This window comes from Solea senegalensis, unplaced genomic scaffold (genome assembly GCF_019176455.1).
Source record: "Solea senegalensis isolate Sse05_10M unplaced genomic scaffold, IFAPA_SoseM_1 scf7180000014701, whole genome shotgun sequence".
NCBI classification, from domain to species: domain Eukaryota; kingdom Metazoa; phylum Chordata; class Actinopteri; order Pleuronectiformes; family Soleidae; genus Solea; species Solea senegalensis.
In genome coordinates this window covers 35,482-50,680 of record NW_025321100.1, presented here as the reverse complement: position 1 = coordinate 50,680, position 15,199 = coordinate 35,482, and the positions used below count along the sequence as shown (strand labels likewise).

General features: G+C 41.4%; 1 protein-coding gene across 3 annotated transcripts; it reads left to right on the top strand.

Moving 5' to 3' along the window:
* The first annotated feature begins 1,991 nt into the window (after positions 1-1,991).
* On the top strand, positions 1,992-7,705 carry LOC122761384 (insulin gene enhancer protein ISL-1). 3 transcript variants are annotated; one of them, XM_044016628.1, is made up of 7 exons: positions 1,992-2,092; positions 2,491-2,680; positions 3,502-3,761; positions 5,067-5,353; positions 6,333-6,500; positions 7,014-7,073; positions 7,515-7,573. In XM_044016628.1, the coding sequence occupies exons 1-6, from the start codon at positions 2,065-2,067 to the stop codon at positions 7,026-7,028; spliced, it is 948 nt and encodes a 315-aa protein (XP_043872563.1). In that variant the 5' UTR covers positions 1,992-2,064; the 3' UTR covers positions 7,029-7,073; positions 7,515-7,573. The 3 variants fall into 3 exon arrangements, with proteins under 3 accessions (XP_043872563.1, XP_043872562.1, XP_043872561.1); XM_044016627.1 differs by lacking the exon at positions 7,014-7,073 and having other exon boundaries at positions 5,070-5,353; positions 7,515-7,705; XM_044016626.1 differs by lacking the exon at positions 7,014-7,073 and having other exon boundaries at positions 7,515-7,705.
* The last annotated feature ends 7,494 nt before the right edge of the window (positions 7,706-15,199 follow it).

Below are 15,199 nucleotides of genomic sequence, written 5' to 3'. Positions count from 1 at the left end.
TTTATTTATTTATTTATTCTTATTCTTAATGAGTTCAAGTCTTATTGGTGCTCCTTTATTTTTCTGTTATGTGTTGTTTCCATTGCTCCTATGTCATATCATTTGGTGCCCTTTAACTTCAGAACTATGCAGGATGTTGACCCTGATTTAACAGTTTCAGAGTCATTGCGATGGTTAAATGTGTTGTTGTTTTGCTTGTCTTGCAAAGTTGTGCTATAATGCAGTGTTTCCCAAGCCTGGTGCTCAGAGAACACGGCCCTGCATGGTTTACATGTTGCTGATTCAAATGGTCAGCTGATAACGAGCTGTTCATCTGAATCCCATGTGTTCCCTGAGGACCAGGCTTGGGAAACACTGCTATAATGTACCTGAACATTACATTACAACACACTAAGTCACAAGCTTTCATCGCCACACTTGACTTTGCCTTTTTTTATTGTTCTTTATTTATTCATCAGAGTTAATAATAATTTTAATAATACATTTATCAACATTTAAGTTGTAACTACTCAATCGTTTCAAATGGTTTAATTCTACAGTGTGAACAACTTGACAAGGTCACATTTAAAATGAAAACTTAAATATGACTCTGTGATATTTTTAAAATGATATTTACATTAATTATTTACATTAATAACAGTTAAACAATGTAACCATACTGTGATGAAACACCATGTGACTACATAAAGTAAATAAAGATACAGAAGGAAGAGTTATTTTCCCCACTGGTATCTGAGCTAATGGTTATGATGGGATGTCTCTAACAGGGGGTCAGCATGTTTAGTCTATTGACTGATTATGGGATGTGTGTGTGAAAGGCTATTAGAGAAAAGGCCTAAAAACTGCAACAAAAAAAAATACAGTATATTATTTTGAAACATGGTTCAGCTGCTGTATTCTGTTGTTGCTGCATATTTGATATTCTATTCTATTCTATTCTATTTTCTGTCTGCTGCCGTGTGTGTGTGTGTGTGTGTTAGTAGTTACTAACACAAGAGGGCGTGTTGCAGTGTGTAGCAGAGTGTGTCGCAGTGTGTCCTGAGCTGTCACAGCTCTGATTTAAAGGCTCCCACCACCATCACAGCTATTTACTCCCCACTGAGACCCGCACGCGCCACACAGCCACGTCCCACGGAGAGGTTTTTTTTTTTTTGTGAGTTTGGAGAATGACGTTGCAGTCCTTGGTCGCTGGATGACTCTGTCCAACACCTTCGTCTATGTTTGTATCGTGTTAGCTCTCACAAAAGACTGCACGCGTGGTTTTCAAGAGTTTGATTTTTAGGAAATTAAAATTGTGAGAAGACTTTTCTATCCTTTGCCTGCAGCACTAAAGGCTCCTTCACTGTTACCATACCATAATTAACATAGGAGTTACGGCCTAGGCTGGAAACATGCGCGTAAATGCAGTCCAGCATTAATACTATGTGCTCGGGAATGTTTGCTCTCTTTACTGCTTTCAAATTGAAAATAATAAAATGGGAAAAACAAGTGGAAAAAAGAGAGAGTGTGTGTGTGTGTGTGTGTGTGTGTGTGTTATGTGTTATGGAAAATGTAAACAATGTCCCAACTCAGCAGCACCGGCACGTGCCAGTTTATAAAAAGGAGAAAAACTAACGCGAAGCTGCAAAACAAATGAGATGTAATGATGAGTGTATCCGTGTGTGTGTGTGTGTGTGTGTGTGCGGCAGCAGCCAATCAGCTGCTCATGCAGATGACGTGCTGAAGCCCTACGTCAGACCCGCCGCCTGTCAGGACCAGAGCTCCACACACACCGGCAACACTCTTTCTCCCTCTCTTTCTCTCTCTCACTCACTCACTCACTCACTCACACACACATACATACACACACACACACACACACACGCAGTCTCTCACACACACACAAACACATACACACACACACTCTCTCTCTCTCTCCCCTCTGTGAGTGAGCCGGACAGCACACACACACAGACCCCGGCCCCGGCAGCTTGGCAGCCCCGGCAGCGGAGGACACACACCCCGGCTTCAGGCGCCCCGCAGCCCGCTGTGACAGTGGACCTACCGTCGCCTTACTTTGTGGACATGGGAGACATGGGGGACCCGCCGAAAAGTAAGACACTTCTGCGGTGTTGGGATGCGATTGTGGAACTAAATTCATCCCAAAGTGAGAGCTGACTTATCTGCGGTGTGATGACTGCACAGAAACATTGTTCTCGGCCTTTTAAAACTCACGATTATCATTTAAAACACTGCTTTTAATACAAGGTCTGAGTCAGCGGATGATACTTTTTATTGGACATTTAACCAGATAATACTAATAATAATAGTAATAATAAGAATACCAAGAACAGCAAGAACAACAACAACAACAACAACAATAATAATAATATTATTAATAATCATAATAATAATAATAATAATAATAATAATAATAGATTTGAAAAGGCCATATCCACTTCTGTGAACAGTGTGTGAACATGTGTCCCGCTCCTCATGCTGCTCTTGCAGAGAAGCGGCTTGTGTCTCTGTGCGTGGGCTGCGGGAACCAGATCCACGACCAGTACATCCTGCGGGTGTCCCCGGACCTGGAGTGGCACGCCGCCTGCCTCAAATGTGCCGAATGCAGCCAGTACCTGGACGAGTCGTGCACGTGCTTCGTCCGGGACGGAAAGACTTACTGTAAACGGGACTATATCAGGTAGGACGGCCGCGGGAGCGTGCGTGGACGACACGCGTGGACTAGTCCTGAATTCTTTTTGGGGGTTTTTTTTATAGTCGGAGCTGCACGGACACTGGATAATAACATGATCATTATATTTTTATTATGATTATTTTTTACAAATATATATCATTATATGAGAGAGGATCCTTTTTTAGGATCATCATCATTTCTGCTGCAATTCCTCAACTAATCATAACAATATTAATGATTGGGATTAAACCGCAGCTTGTGACACACGGACCTGTAGATAATCATAAAACATCAATAATATAAATATAAATATAAATATAAGGCCTGTGCGTTGGGTGTCATTGATGGAAGTTATGTGATGACAAAATTATGATTGTTATTATATGAAACTTCATCCTGGTAAACCACTAATTCAATTTAGCATTATTATAACCTGACTCATAATCTGAAAAAAACTGCCAGCATTTACATGTATTATTATTATTATTATTATTATTACAGGATATTAATATTAGTAATAATAACAGTAATTATTATTATTATTATTATTATTATTATCATTATTATTATTATTATTATTATTATTATTGTTATCTTGCAGTTAATTCCCTCTCCTTCGAGTTCAACGGGGAAAGTTGGAGCCATTTTATCTCATACTTGAAAATAATTAATGTTTCATTAAAAACGCTTCGTTTTCATATATATATAATTTTATTAGAATAATAATAATGACAATAATTATAATGTTGTGCTGCGCTTTCTGCTCTGAAACTGATGGCAGCGTTTGTGTGTGTGTGTGTGTGTGTGCGTGTGCGCGCGCGCCGCAGGTTATACGGGATCAAATGCGCCAAATGCAACATCGGCTTCAGCAAGAACGACTTCGTGATGCGGGCCCGCTCCAAGGTTTACCACATCGAGTGTTTCCGCTGCGTGGCCTGCAGCCGGCAGCTCATCCCGGGTGACGAGTTCGCGCTGCGGGAGGACGGGCTCTTCTGTCGGGCGGACCATGACGTGGTGGAGCGCGCGAGCCTCGGCGCCGGTGACCCGCTCAGTCCGCTGCATCCCGCCCGACCGCTGCAGATGGCAGGTAAAGTCCCGGGACAGTGGGAGTGGAAGTGGGAGAATATAAGAGGTTCTGCAGGCCTTTCACAGATGCTGGATTATTTTTTTTTGTTTGGGATTATTTTATTTGACTCCTCATGAGTTCATGAGTTCCCTCTCATATGTCACTGTCCAACTGCAACAGACTCTTTAAATCCACCTTTCCTGCACCAAAGTCTTGGGGCTGCTGTTTGCTGCATTCCTCTGTCCGCGCGCAGCTTAAATTAGATTAGATAGTCAGAAATACACCAAGTTATCACTGCTGGAGGAAGACAGGAGTGTATCCGCGGCTGGACATGGCTCTGGGTCCGGGACTGGACTAGGGAGGGGGAGGTGGTCAGAAAGCTCTCTCTTCTGCTGCTGCTGCTGTTTTTCTGAGCAGATGTTTGACCTTGGATGAGATGAGTCCATCAGACCTGCGCGGATGTCCTCCCTACATTGAAACCCTGAAAGACTCGGGCAGTTGAAGGCTGCAGCTCCTGGAGCCATGAAACAAGAGGTTTAATGGACATCATCTTTTATTTCCCAGAACACATGGATGTCTTCTCCATTCTGTACCTCGTTCCCTCACTAGAAATGTCAAAAATGGACATTTTGACAAACAGAGACTTAGATTTATATAATGTTCACCCCACGGTTACATAGAGAACTATTTACTCTAAAATGTTTATTATTTACATCACCAATGATGTGTATGTTTGCAGTTTTACCTCCACGAATGAGCGTTTGTCCTCGTGGGATTATAAACAGTCAATTTGTAATAATTATTGTTCATTGGTAGTGTACATGTCTTTTGTTTTGGGTTCTAAATTGTACTTAAACTCATACATGTCATGATAAGGTACAAACAAATGGCATTTGTACCGTTTAAGATACATCAGTACTTTTATATGTGTGTGTGTGTGTGGACGTGATTACGCCAGCGTTACTCCAAACCTTTTTATAAGAACATATTTTTTTAATCTTTATAATGATAAGAATATGATCAATACATTCATGTTTCAGATTATTTTTTTTACTGCATCTAATCCCATTTAAAATTGGCTAAAGCACCAAAGTTGGGATTTATTTTAAACATGTTTTTGATCACATATCCACACTTTTCAATATTCTCAGTTTGTGTTTAATGTTGAAAAGGCTGAGGAAAATATCTGCCGTGTTTTCGAGATTCTAAGTGGTGCAAGAAGACGTGGTTACATATTTGGGGGGAAACTCGTGAACAAACCCATCAGCTGATTCTTTTCTCCCCGGGTTCTTTTCCTTCTCCTTCTCCCTCGTGCTTTCTTCACAGCAGAACCAATCTCGGCCCGGCAGCCCGCGCTGCGGCCTCACGTCCACAAACAGCCGGAGAAGACCACCCGGGTGCGGACGGTGCTGAACGAGAAGCAGCTGCACACGCTGCGGACCTGCTACAACGCCAACCCGAGGCCCGACGCCCTGATGAAGGAGCAGCTGGTGGAGATGACCGGCCTCAGTCCGCGCGTGATCCGGGTCTGGTTCCAGAACAAGCGCTGCAAGGACAAGAAGAGGAGTCAGCTGATGAAGCAGCTACAGCAGCAGCAGACCAGCGACAAGACGGTGAGCGCGAGGACACACACGCACTTTCACTGGGCACGAAAGTCCAGGTGGTTCTCAAACGGGGGTCCGGGGACCCTCGAGGGTCCATCACACGCTGTCAGCGAGTCCCTGAAAGAAATGACATATCTTTTATTTATATGTTCATTTATTTACAATAATTGACTTCAAATTATAATAAAAAAAACAAGAGAAGAATATTTACAACATGAATGAATGTAGTCATTATCTATCCTGTATAGTGTATCCCAGCAGTTTTATTAATAACCACTCACATTTACAGTTGTGTACAGTGGGAAAGAAACATTTCAATATTAATTAATAAAATGATTAATTTATTTACAAATATCTAAGTAACTTAACATGGAATGGGGACATAGCTCATAATGCTCCCATAAAAAAACAGGTTGTAAATAAGCAATTAACAATTAGAACGATGCATTTTCAAGTTGCAATCACAGGTATTTGATTGGCGACTTTCTAATTATAGCATTTATCTCAAATTATCTCAAGGAAAATACAGGATGGGTTGCCTGGATTATTTTCAGTCTTGTATATAGGTGGGGAGAAGCTCTGGATTAGATTAAATATGTATTGTAATATCTGAGTGACAGTGATAAATGACGCAGTAAGAGCTTTAAAAATGTTTCTGCAGCGAGTTTTAAGGTTTAGTCTTGTTTGAACATCAGAGCCTTATGTTTGCACAGTGCACACACACACACACACACACACACAGTCATGTCTGAGCTGAGGGCCCATGCTGCACAAGGCCCTGCGGTGTGCGCGCGCACACACACACAATCTGTTCCTCTGGTTATTTAAGTTGTTTTGTTTGTTTGTTGTTTATTGATTGATTGCGACACACAAACACAAACACACACACACACACACAAACAGCACCGCCCCTTCCGCGCACCCACGCAGTCACACTTGAATCACTCATATGGCGTGTGTGTGTGTGTGTGTGTGTGTCCTCCTGCAGAACATCCAGGGAATGACGGGCACGCCGATGGTCGCGGCCAGTCCGGAGCGACACGACGGCGGCATCCAGGCGAACCCGGTGGAGGTGCAGAGCTACCAGGCGCCGTGGAAGGTTCTCAGCGACTTCGCCCTGCAGAGCGACATCGACCAGCCGGCCTTCCAACAGCTGGTGCGTGGTCCCTCTATGTCATTCACCATCAGTCTGAATATATATAATTGAATTTTTTTATGACATTTTCTATATACACAGTTATCATTAAAGCATGTTTATGGGAAACCTTATTGGCCACCATTGGATTTGTTCTATTAGCAACGTTATAATGAACATGACTGGCTCTCAGTCACTTTATTGGGGGAAAAGGTGATACAGTGATATTATTATTTATTTCAGAATGAGAAAAACACTTCCCCTTCCCCGTTTGACCTATTTTATTCACAGTTTACCATAGGATGTACAATATTATATTTATTTACTCATTCTTTTGTATTATTTTTATTCAAATGTCTTAATATAAAGTCGCCATTACTGAATTACTGGCTGTCCTGTTTCACTGGTTTCTATTAAATTCAGTTCAGAGACATTTGAAGGCCTTTTTCATAAACTATCCAGAAATATCGCTAACAATATAATTACGATTATTAATCATCGTAATTATAATAATAAAAACGCATTTATTTTCAGAGATGCTCCTGCTGAGGACCAGTTTGAGGAAACTGTATTTATTTCGAACAGTTTTTTAAGGTGATTACAACTCCCTCATCACATTATAACAGGATTTATGAACATTGAATGTCACATGATGTCTGTTGTCATGAAAACAACTGGAATGTGACACAGCTGATGCGTGTTCGCGTGTTTCCACTGGTGAAACATTCACTGCGAGGGGAACAGTCGAGCTCTTAAATGAATAAAAAGAACACAATTAAGCCACAGAGACGTGTCCAGTCATATGCATTTTATTTGTATTCATTTAAGGAATACAAATGTACACATGTGAGTTAATGAGTTTGGGTGTTTGGTTTTTAACTGTCTTTATTTATCTTATATCTTTTACTCATTTCAAGACTTTAAACATGATGGATTTAAACACGCGCCTGTGCACGTGCACGTGCAGCGTGTTTGAAGCGTCCGTAAGTGCAGTCCAGATGTTTCTGACCCCTGCTGCATGTTTCCTCACCGCAGGTCAGTTTCTCGGAGGGAGGACCGGGTTCGAACTCGACGGGCAGCGAGGTCGCGTCCATGTCGTCTCAGCTTCCAGACACGCCGAACAGCATGGTGTCCAGCCCCATCGAGGCCTGAGTGTGGGCGGGCTGAAGTGGACACGCACACGCATACACGCGCGCGCACACACACACATACACACACACACACATACACACACACACACACACACGCACACGCACACACCTCCTGGCCCCCCTCTTCCTCCTGACTGCACCTGACAACAACCCCGCTGGTTGTGTTTGTTTGACACTGTGAAGACAATCATGGGATATTTTTTAAAACCATACAGCCACCCATCCTAATGTCCTGGACGGACATTACAGGGGACAGCAGAATGGACATGACAGACTGTCCAGGTCCATCCATGTATGCGTCAATATGGTAAGGTGCGCGAGCGCTCACACACGCCTGGTTACAGTTGCCAAAAAAAAAAGAAAAAGACATGACTGCATCGATGACGTGATGGAACCTGCAACAATGCTGTTGATTCAAGGAAACAATGACTTTTCTATAAAAGAGCGTTTGAAGGGGAACAGCACCGCTTCTCTTCGTTTAATTCCACTGATTTTCTTTTTCCTACATGACCCATCAAGTACTAAAGCATTTGCAACAAGGTATACCTCTATTTTGCCACAAGCTTCGTGGGGACATTTGTGTGAGTTTAGTGTCTGTCCGAGAATGATCTTTGATTCTTTTTTCTTTTTTTCCCAAAGATGTGTAAATTAATATTAAGTTAAAACAAACAAAAAAAATACTGTTAGCTCTGGAAGAAAATGTTTCGTTTGTTCCCGTGCAACAAAAAATTATTTATTATTTATTGTTGAAGAAAAAAAATTGCCACCTTTTGTGTAACTTTCTTAACTGAAGTAAAAAGAAACAAAAAAGAATGGAACTGTGACTTTTCTGTCACATTTGAATGTCATGTGTTTCTTGTATTATCATTATTATCATTATTATTATTATTACTATTATTATGAATTGACATAATATTAATAGGACAGTTGTTAATTTATTTCTCCCTCTGTGAATGTCCTGCTTTGGTGTGGGTGCAGATGTGGACCGACCACCTGCCTCACAGATGATTGTTTTTAATCAAATCTGAAGCTGAAATACAACCATTTTAAACAGATAAATCTAAAGCAATACAAATATCAATGTATGAATAATGGAGATGACACATGTTCAGATCATCATAATGGGAACTAATGCTCTCACAACAACGCTCACTGGTCTTTAGTGTCATTTTAAACATGAACAAGGAGCTGCAGCCATTTTGTTTTTGACTTTCATTCTATAAAACTCATTGTTGTGCGACTTGTAATTTCTATATCAGGAAGTTTTATAGTTTAATTAATCAATCAATCAAATCAATGAATTGGTTGATATATTGAAGAGACATCCAACCATCCAACAGCTGATCGTCAGAGGTTTCTTTGTGTGTGTGACTGTGGTGTGCAGCTGCATGTGTGTCATATACAAGTGAACTCACATACAGTCACACTTTACTTTGAGTCTCACAGACTCTACTGGTTTATGAAATAGTTTGTCCAATCAAACTATAATTTGTCAGATTATTTTTACATGAGGCTTCATTGTCTCAACTATTCCTGTTCCTGGGTCGGACTCAACAGAATCTTTTCTAGAATTTCTACTGCATCAGAGACGAGATCACCACATATGAGCTAAACCGTTTTTGTTTTTTTTGTCATTTTAGCTCATTAAATTAGAGACGTCTGAATCATTTTATCTCCCCAGACAGACACATTTTCCCCGGGTTTTTCCGGGAACAGATTGATGCAGGATAACGTTGGGTTTATAAGGGCTGTGATAAAATTAGTGACTGACAGAAAAGCTGACGCACTGCCTCAAAGATGCTGCTGCCATGTGGGACGTGGAGAGAGGAGGACAGGTCAGTCAGGTCATCACTGAGGAAACTGCAGCGGAGACGAGCAGAGAGACGGCAAAGTCAAACATGAGGACGCAGCAGCAGCCATGATACTGATATCTTCCATTAAAGTTTATTGTCATCATTTCCTATAATTGAGAATCAGACTTTCCTCTTCCTGTGTCCTAACATACAAAACAGGAGTTTTAGGAGAGTACAGAAGTCTTTTTTATACAAATGTCCTCAAAATAAAACTAAAACTGCGACACAGACTGTTTTAAATATCATAATATAAAGCAAGTGTCTGTTAGGGCTATAACTTCATTGTATAATAAATGGATAAAAGGGGTTTTGAGTGTGTAATCGACCAGTGCACACGTGAAAGTGTCTCCCCGGTCAGAATTACGAGCGAGTTAACCCTATAAATAAGTATACCATGGAACAACATCAAGGCCGCTTCCAACGGTGGCAGCATATTAAAAGTCATTTTGAAGCATAAGGCGCAAGGACGCGGTGATGATGACTGAAAATAACACACTGTTCTGATTCTGTGCAAATGTTTTTAGTGACATCATCTGTGTCTAGTTTTATTTAAGCTTGGTCTAAATGGGAGACCAATTTGTTTGAATAATTTTGAAGTAAATGGAAAATGTTGCAGTCATGACGACATCAGTGAAGTCAAGTCTTTGTGCCAAGCAGGATTTTTGTTCTTGTGGTAAAATGAAGGTTTGAGGGGACACATGGTGGAATAGTGGCTAGCACTGTTGCCTTGTAGCTATAAGCCCAGGGTTCATGACCCAGTCCGACCACGGGCATTTCTGCATGGACTTTAAATGTTCTTTATTAGATGAATTGGTGACTCTAAATTGACCGTAGGTGTGAATGTGAGGGTGAATGGTTGTGGTCTGTTCAGGATGGACCCTACTGCCCTCGTCCCTTCTGCCCTATGTCAGCTGGGACTGGCTCCATCAGCCTCGCAACCCAGTAGACAATGAATGAATGAATGAATGAATGAATGAATGAATGAATGGTTTGATTTATGACACAAGGGAAAGTGCACCTGCAACCACGCAAACTACACAAAAGGCTTGTGTTTTCCCTCAGAATGAATCAGTGCAGTAAAACAGTGGAAAAGTAAAGAAGTCACACAAGTGAACCTCGGCAGCTCATTCACAGTCGCACTGGAACATATAGATAAGACCTGTGTAAGATCAGGCCAATTTTATGGATTTCTTTATAATCCACCACTGGACATGATCCACTTATCGTGTGGAAATCTCTTGTACATCATTTTATTTCTACTAGATCAAAACCTAATATTATCCATTGAGACTCTCAAAATTGGCCTTTTCACTTGGTGTTGAACGTTCTAATGCACAGATATTAAAAAGGGGGGGGGGTCTTAAAGATGGATGGACTGGTTGTTTAGTTTGAGTCAAAGTTGGGATCCTAACAGTAACCAGGCTGATGGTGGAGACCATGCTGGTAACATTTCAGCTTTCTTAACTCAACATCATCGTGTTCACAATGGACGACGCCTAACAAAGTTGTGTCAGGAGTGAAGTACAAGACCCATATCATCAACTCTGACTTAAGCTGCCAGTGCAACACATGAGTTTGGTATAAAACGATAGCTTTGACTTTGCTTTTCCATCAGGGAGAATACCAGCCCCAATGGTGCCAGTCTGCAGCACCCTTTCCTTGAGGTACCAAAGTAAAATGGTACGGTACAGACAGCTAGACCAGCTCCACCCATGAATTCTAAGGGGAAAAAGATATTCTACCTCTGACTTGATGTGCAACGTGTGTAACGTAACATTTTCTCGAGGAGTTGATGGTCTGAATCACGAGGGTCAGGTCTTCAATAGAAAATCATGTCAATTCAGAGAAGATGATAAATGAGTGGACCCTGGTATTGTCCAGTAGAAGATTGAACGTCCAGTTACGTGACGTCAAAACAGGAGTTCAGATTCTTATGGGTGACGTCACAACCTGTTGCCACTTGGTGGCGCTCTGTGTGAGCAGCGTGTGGACAGCACTTCCGGGTGCCTTGGGCTTTTTCTTTTGTCTCCATGCTAGCTAGTATAGAAATGTGGAATCTGTCTCTTGGGGCTGGAACAAAAAACCACAGCCAGAGAATTCTACACATCTGCAGCCAATGGAAGCAAAGGAACATTAACATAGTGCTTATCTTGTCATTGTCTTTTCTGATACGTCAGCATTTACTAAGCCTTTTATTTATTGTGTGACTGGAAACGTGTCACGGTCCGAGGAACAGGCAAGAGAGAACCCAAAAGCACGACAACGAGGCAGTCAAGTTTGTGGAGGACACTTTACTTTGTCCAACAGTCAGAGTCAAAACCAGGAAATCAGTCCAAAAACAGGCAAACAAATCCGACAAGGGGCGGGCAGTAATCTGAAGTCCAAGACAGGCAAACAGGGTCAGAACAGAAGGCAATCTAGAAAATGCACACGGAACACACACACAAGACAATCTGGCAGTCGCCAATGAAACTGGACGAGTATATATACACAGAGGGACTAATGAGCAAATGGACTGCAGGTGAGGAGGTGGGCGGGGAAAAGCAGGTGATTGCATGGCATGGAGGAAAGGCGGGGTCTGAAATGACAGGAGAATTAGTGACAAGACATGGAAACGAAAAGAAAAGCAAAACTAAGAGTCCTCCGTACCTGCAGCTAATCACAGCACTGATCGGGATGACGTGTGCTACGCCAGTGTTTCCCGAGCCTGGTGCTCAGGGAACACTGCCCGGCATCCTGCTCCATCACACCTCGTTATCAGGCTTCTGCAGAGTTTGATGACGAGCTGTTTGTGTGAATCAGGTGTGATGGTGCAGGATGCCGAGCACCAGGCTCGGGAAACACTGTGCTCAGCGACGGCAAACATGTCAACAAACTTGCTTGTTGTCATTTTCTAAGAGCGATGGATTTCCAGTGAGGTTGTTTAGCTCCGTGGAGAAACGACGCTACAGAATCTTTACAGAATCTTACTGTGACATCAGTTTGTAAATAATCAAGCACATTACTTAATTAATATAAAGTATGCTTAGGTAATGCTTAATTATAGTTAGTTAATAAATATTTAGTGCTATTATACATAATTTAAGTGTTCCTTAAGGGAATTGTTTTTAAAGGGAACACATTTTCAGTCTACTTCATACATACATGGATATTATTTCTGCACCAGCTGAACGTGATCAAACTGTCAACCCATGATACACCAGTAAGTGACTCCTGTCACGGTAAATAAAAACACATGGTGCTTGAAGGGCTGATTTTGGGGTTTATAATCTCTCATCAACTAAACAAGAACACGGTAGGAATCATAAGGCATGGTGGCTGTTTGTTAAGATGCTGACAGACTCTCTGGCCTCTGTGCTGCCTCTCCTCTGTTGAATGGATGGGGATCCGAGCAAAGGAAGCTCAGAGTGGGACAAAGAGTCCTGATAACATACTGGCTCTGCTGGGACCGTATTCAGAGCTGATGGAGAGCTGGAACAAAAGCAGCACTGTACCATGAGCAGGTTAAAGGGAAACAATCGCGAGCCTCTGGATGAGACCACGTATAACTGGGATGGGAAATGAGTGAGGGAATTCACACTCACACAAATCCAGCACCTGATTCCCAAAAGGTCAGTATTGGGAAGTGTGAGATTGTGTCCAGGAAAAACTTGTGTCTAAGAAAATGAAAGTGAATATCAGTTCATGAGCTCTTTAACAGAAATAACACAATGATCCTGTTTCCTTTTTCAATCAATCAAACTTTATTTATATGGCACTTTTCAAACAACCCACCAGCACAAAACAATCATCTCTGCCGACAAATGGCTGGTACTATGTATTAAAACAGTAAGTGAAGAAAAGAAGAAGTAAAAAAGTGAGGTACTGTATAACAGTATAAAAGGAAATACAATTTAATCAATCTTTACTCACTGAGGGGGGAGGAGTTTAATCTCCTGGCCTATTTTTATTTTGTTTGTATTTATTATTTGTATTTTTTTGAATCAAGGCCTTTGTACAGCAATTTGAGTCAATGTAAAGTAAATAGATTGGAGGTGATTATAAAGTGTGGAGGTCTTCCTGCTTTGGCTGCTCATAATAGAGCATTTCACTTTTATTTACCTGCAGTAACCTGACGCTGCTCTTCTGCAGAGTATTAGGAAACCTCCAGCCATCACACAGATAACATCGAAGAAACCACGGCAACACAAATCCAACCGGTGAGTGACCTTCCCTCTCCTCCCAAAACACACCAGACCAAGTCTCAGGGCATCTGCTGCTTCTAAGTCTATGAAAAATACATAAAGATCCAGAGAATTCTTCTTCTCTTCTTATCAGAGGAAGTTACATTCATGCAGACATATTTGAGAATCAGGTTTATACATCGCTATATGTTATAGTTTCCCAACGACAACATGGCTCCCCGTGAAAACATCTGAATCTTAAAAATCATTTCCCAACTTCACACGACACAAATGTTTTACGTCTTTACGTATTACAGCGCCACATACAGGCCTGACATGTGAACTGCAGTGTTACACTGCACCAAACCTGGAGAAGAAGACGTCGAGAAGATCTAGATTCTAACAAGTCTACATTACAACGTATACAATTAGAGACAGAATGTAGGAAAATAAAAGTTTTCATAATGTGAACAAACGCTTTCCAAACACAAGAAGAAGAAAACGACGAAGCTAAGCAACAGTGAATGCCAGTGGAAGAAAGAGGTGGGATTATGACATCAACTTTAGTCCTATTTCAAATGGACTGACATGTTTACATGTGTCTTAATAGTCCAGTTTTAGTCGTACTAACACAGTTGTTAATATTTATCCATATTGTCATATAATACATAGCTAACAGCAGAGTGTGTGTGTGTCATTCACTGTTCCTCTGGCTCTGATGGGATGTTGTTGCACAGTAGATCTTCCATCTTTCCCGCTCCCAGAATTATTGTTATTATTGTGAGATGAAATTGAAATGTATTGCATGTAATGGCTGCAATTTTTTCCCCTGAGTCTGAACCTGGAAAATAGGAGGTATTCGACTAATTCTATTATATCTCAGTTTGGGGAAGCATTACATTCTACCTTTTGAGTGTTTAAAAAAATAAAATAAATAAATATGTATATATATATATATATGTACATATAATACACACATTTTGTGTCATATACATGTCTAACATAATCAAAGTAAACCAAACAACAGTCATATCATTCTCTCTGCTAACTGTCACATTAGCACATTCATTCCCTGCACAGAAAGTCAAATGTAATGCTCTGAGAACGTTCCAAGATGAAATGGTAATGAAGTGATGACGGTCTGACAAATAAAAAGAATTCTTTCAGTAAAGAATTGGATTTTTTTTTTCTCAAGAGCTGTTCCATGTGTCCCTGAACGCTAACTAACGCAATTCACTGTGAAAAAACAAAACAAAAAACAGGTGAATGTGCTCTAATCTGACCATTATCGTCCGCCTGCAGCTGCCCACACAGCGGCTTTCCCTCGGCCTCAGAGACAGTGACGGTCTGCTCGTGCTATGTTCATGGTGGTAGAAAATGTGAGCTGGTGCTTGATGGAAGCAGTGTCATCATACACTGCTCTCCCCTGCGTGTGAATGTGCAAAACAAGGCAGAGTGGCAGCGCTACAAAACAAATCAGGTATGGCTCTAAAGCACTCCAAGTGATGTGCTGTCTGCTAACCTTCATCCTCTACTACGATCACAGCCTCTCT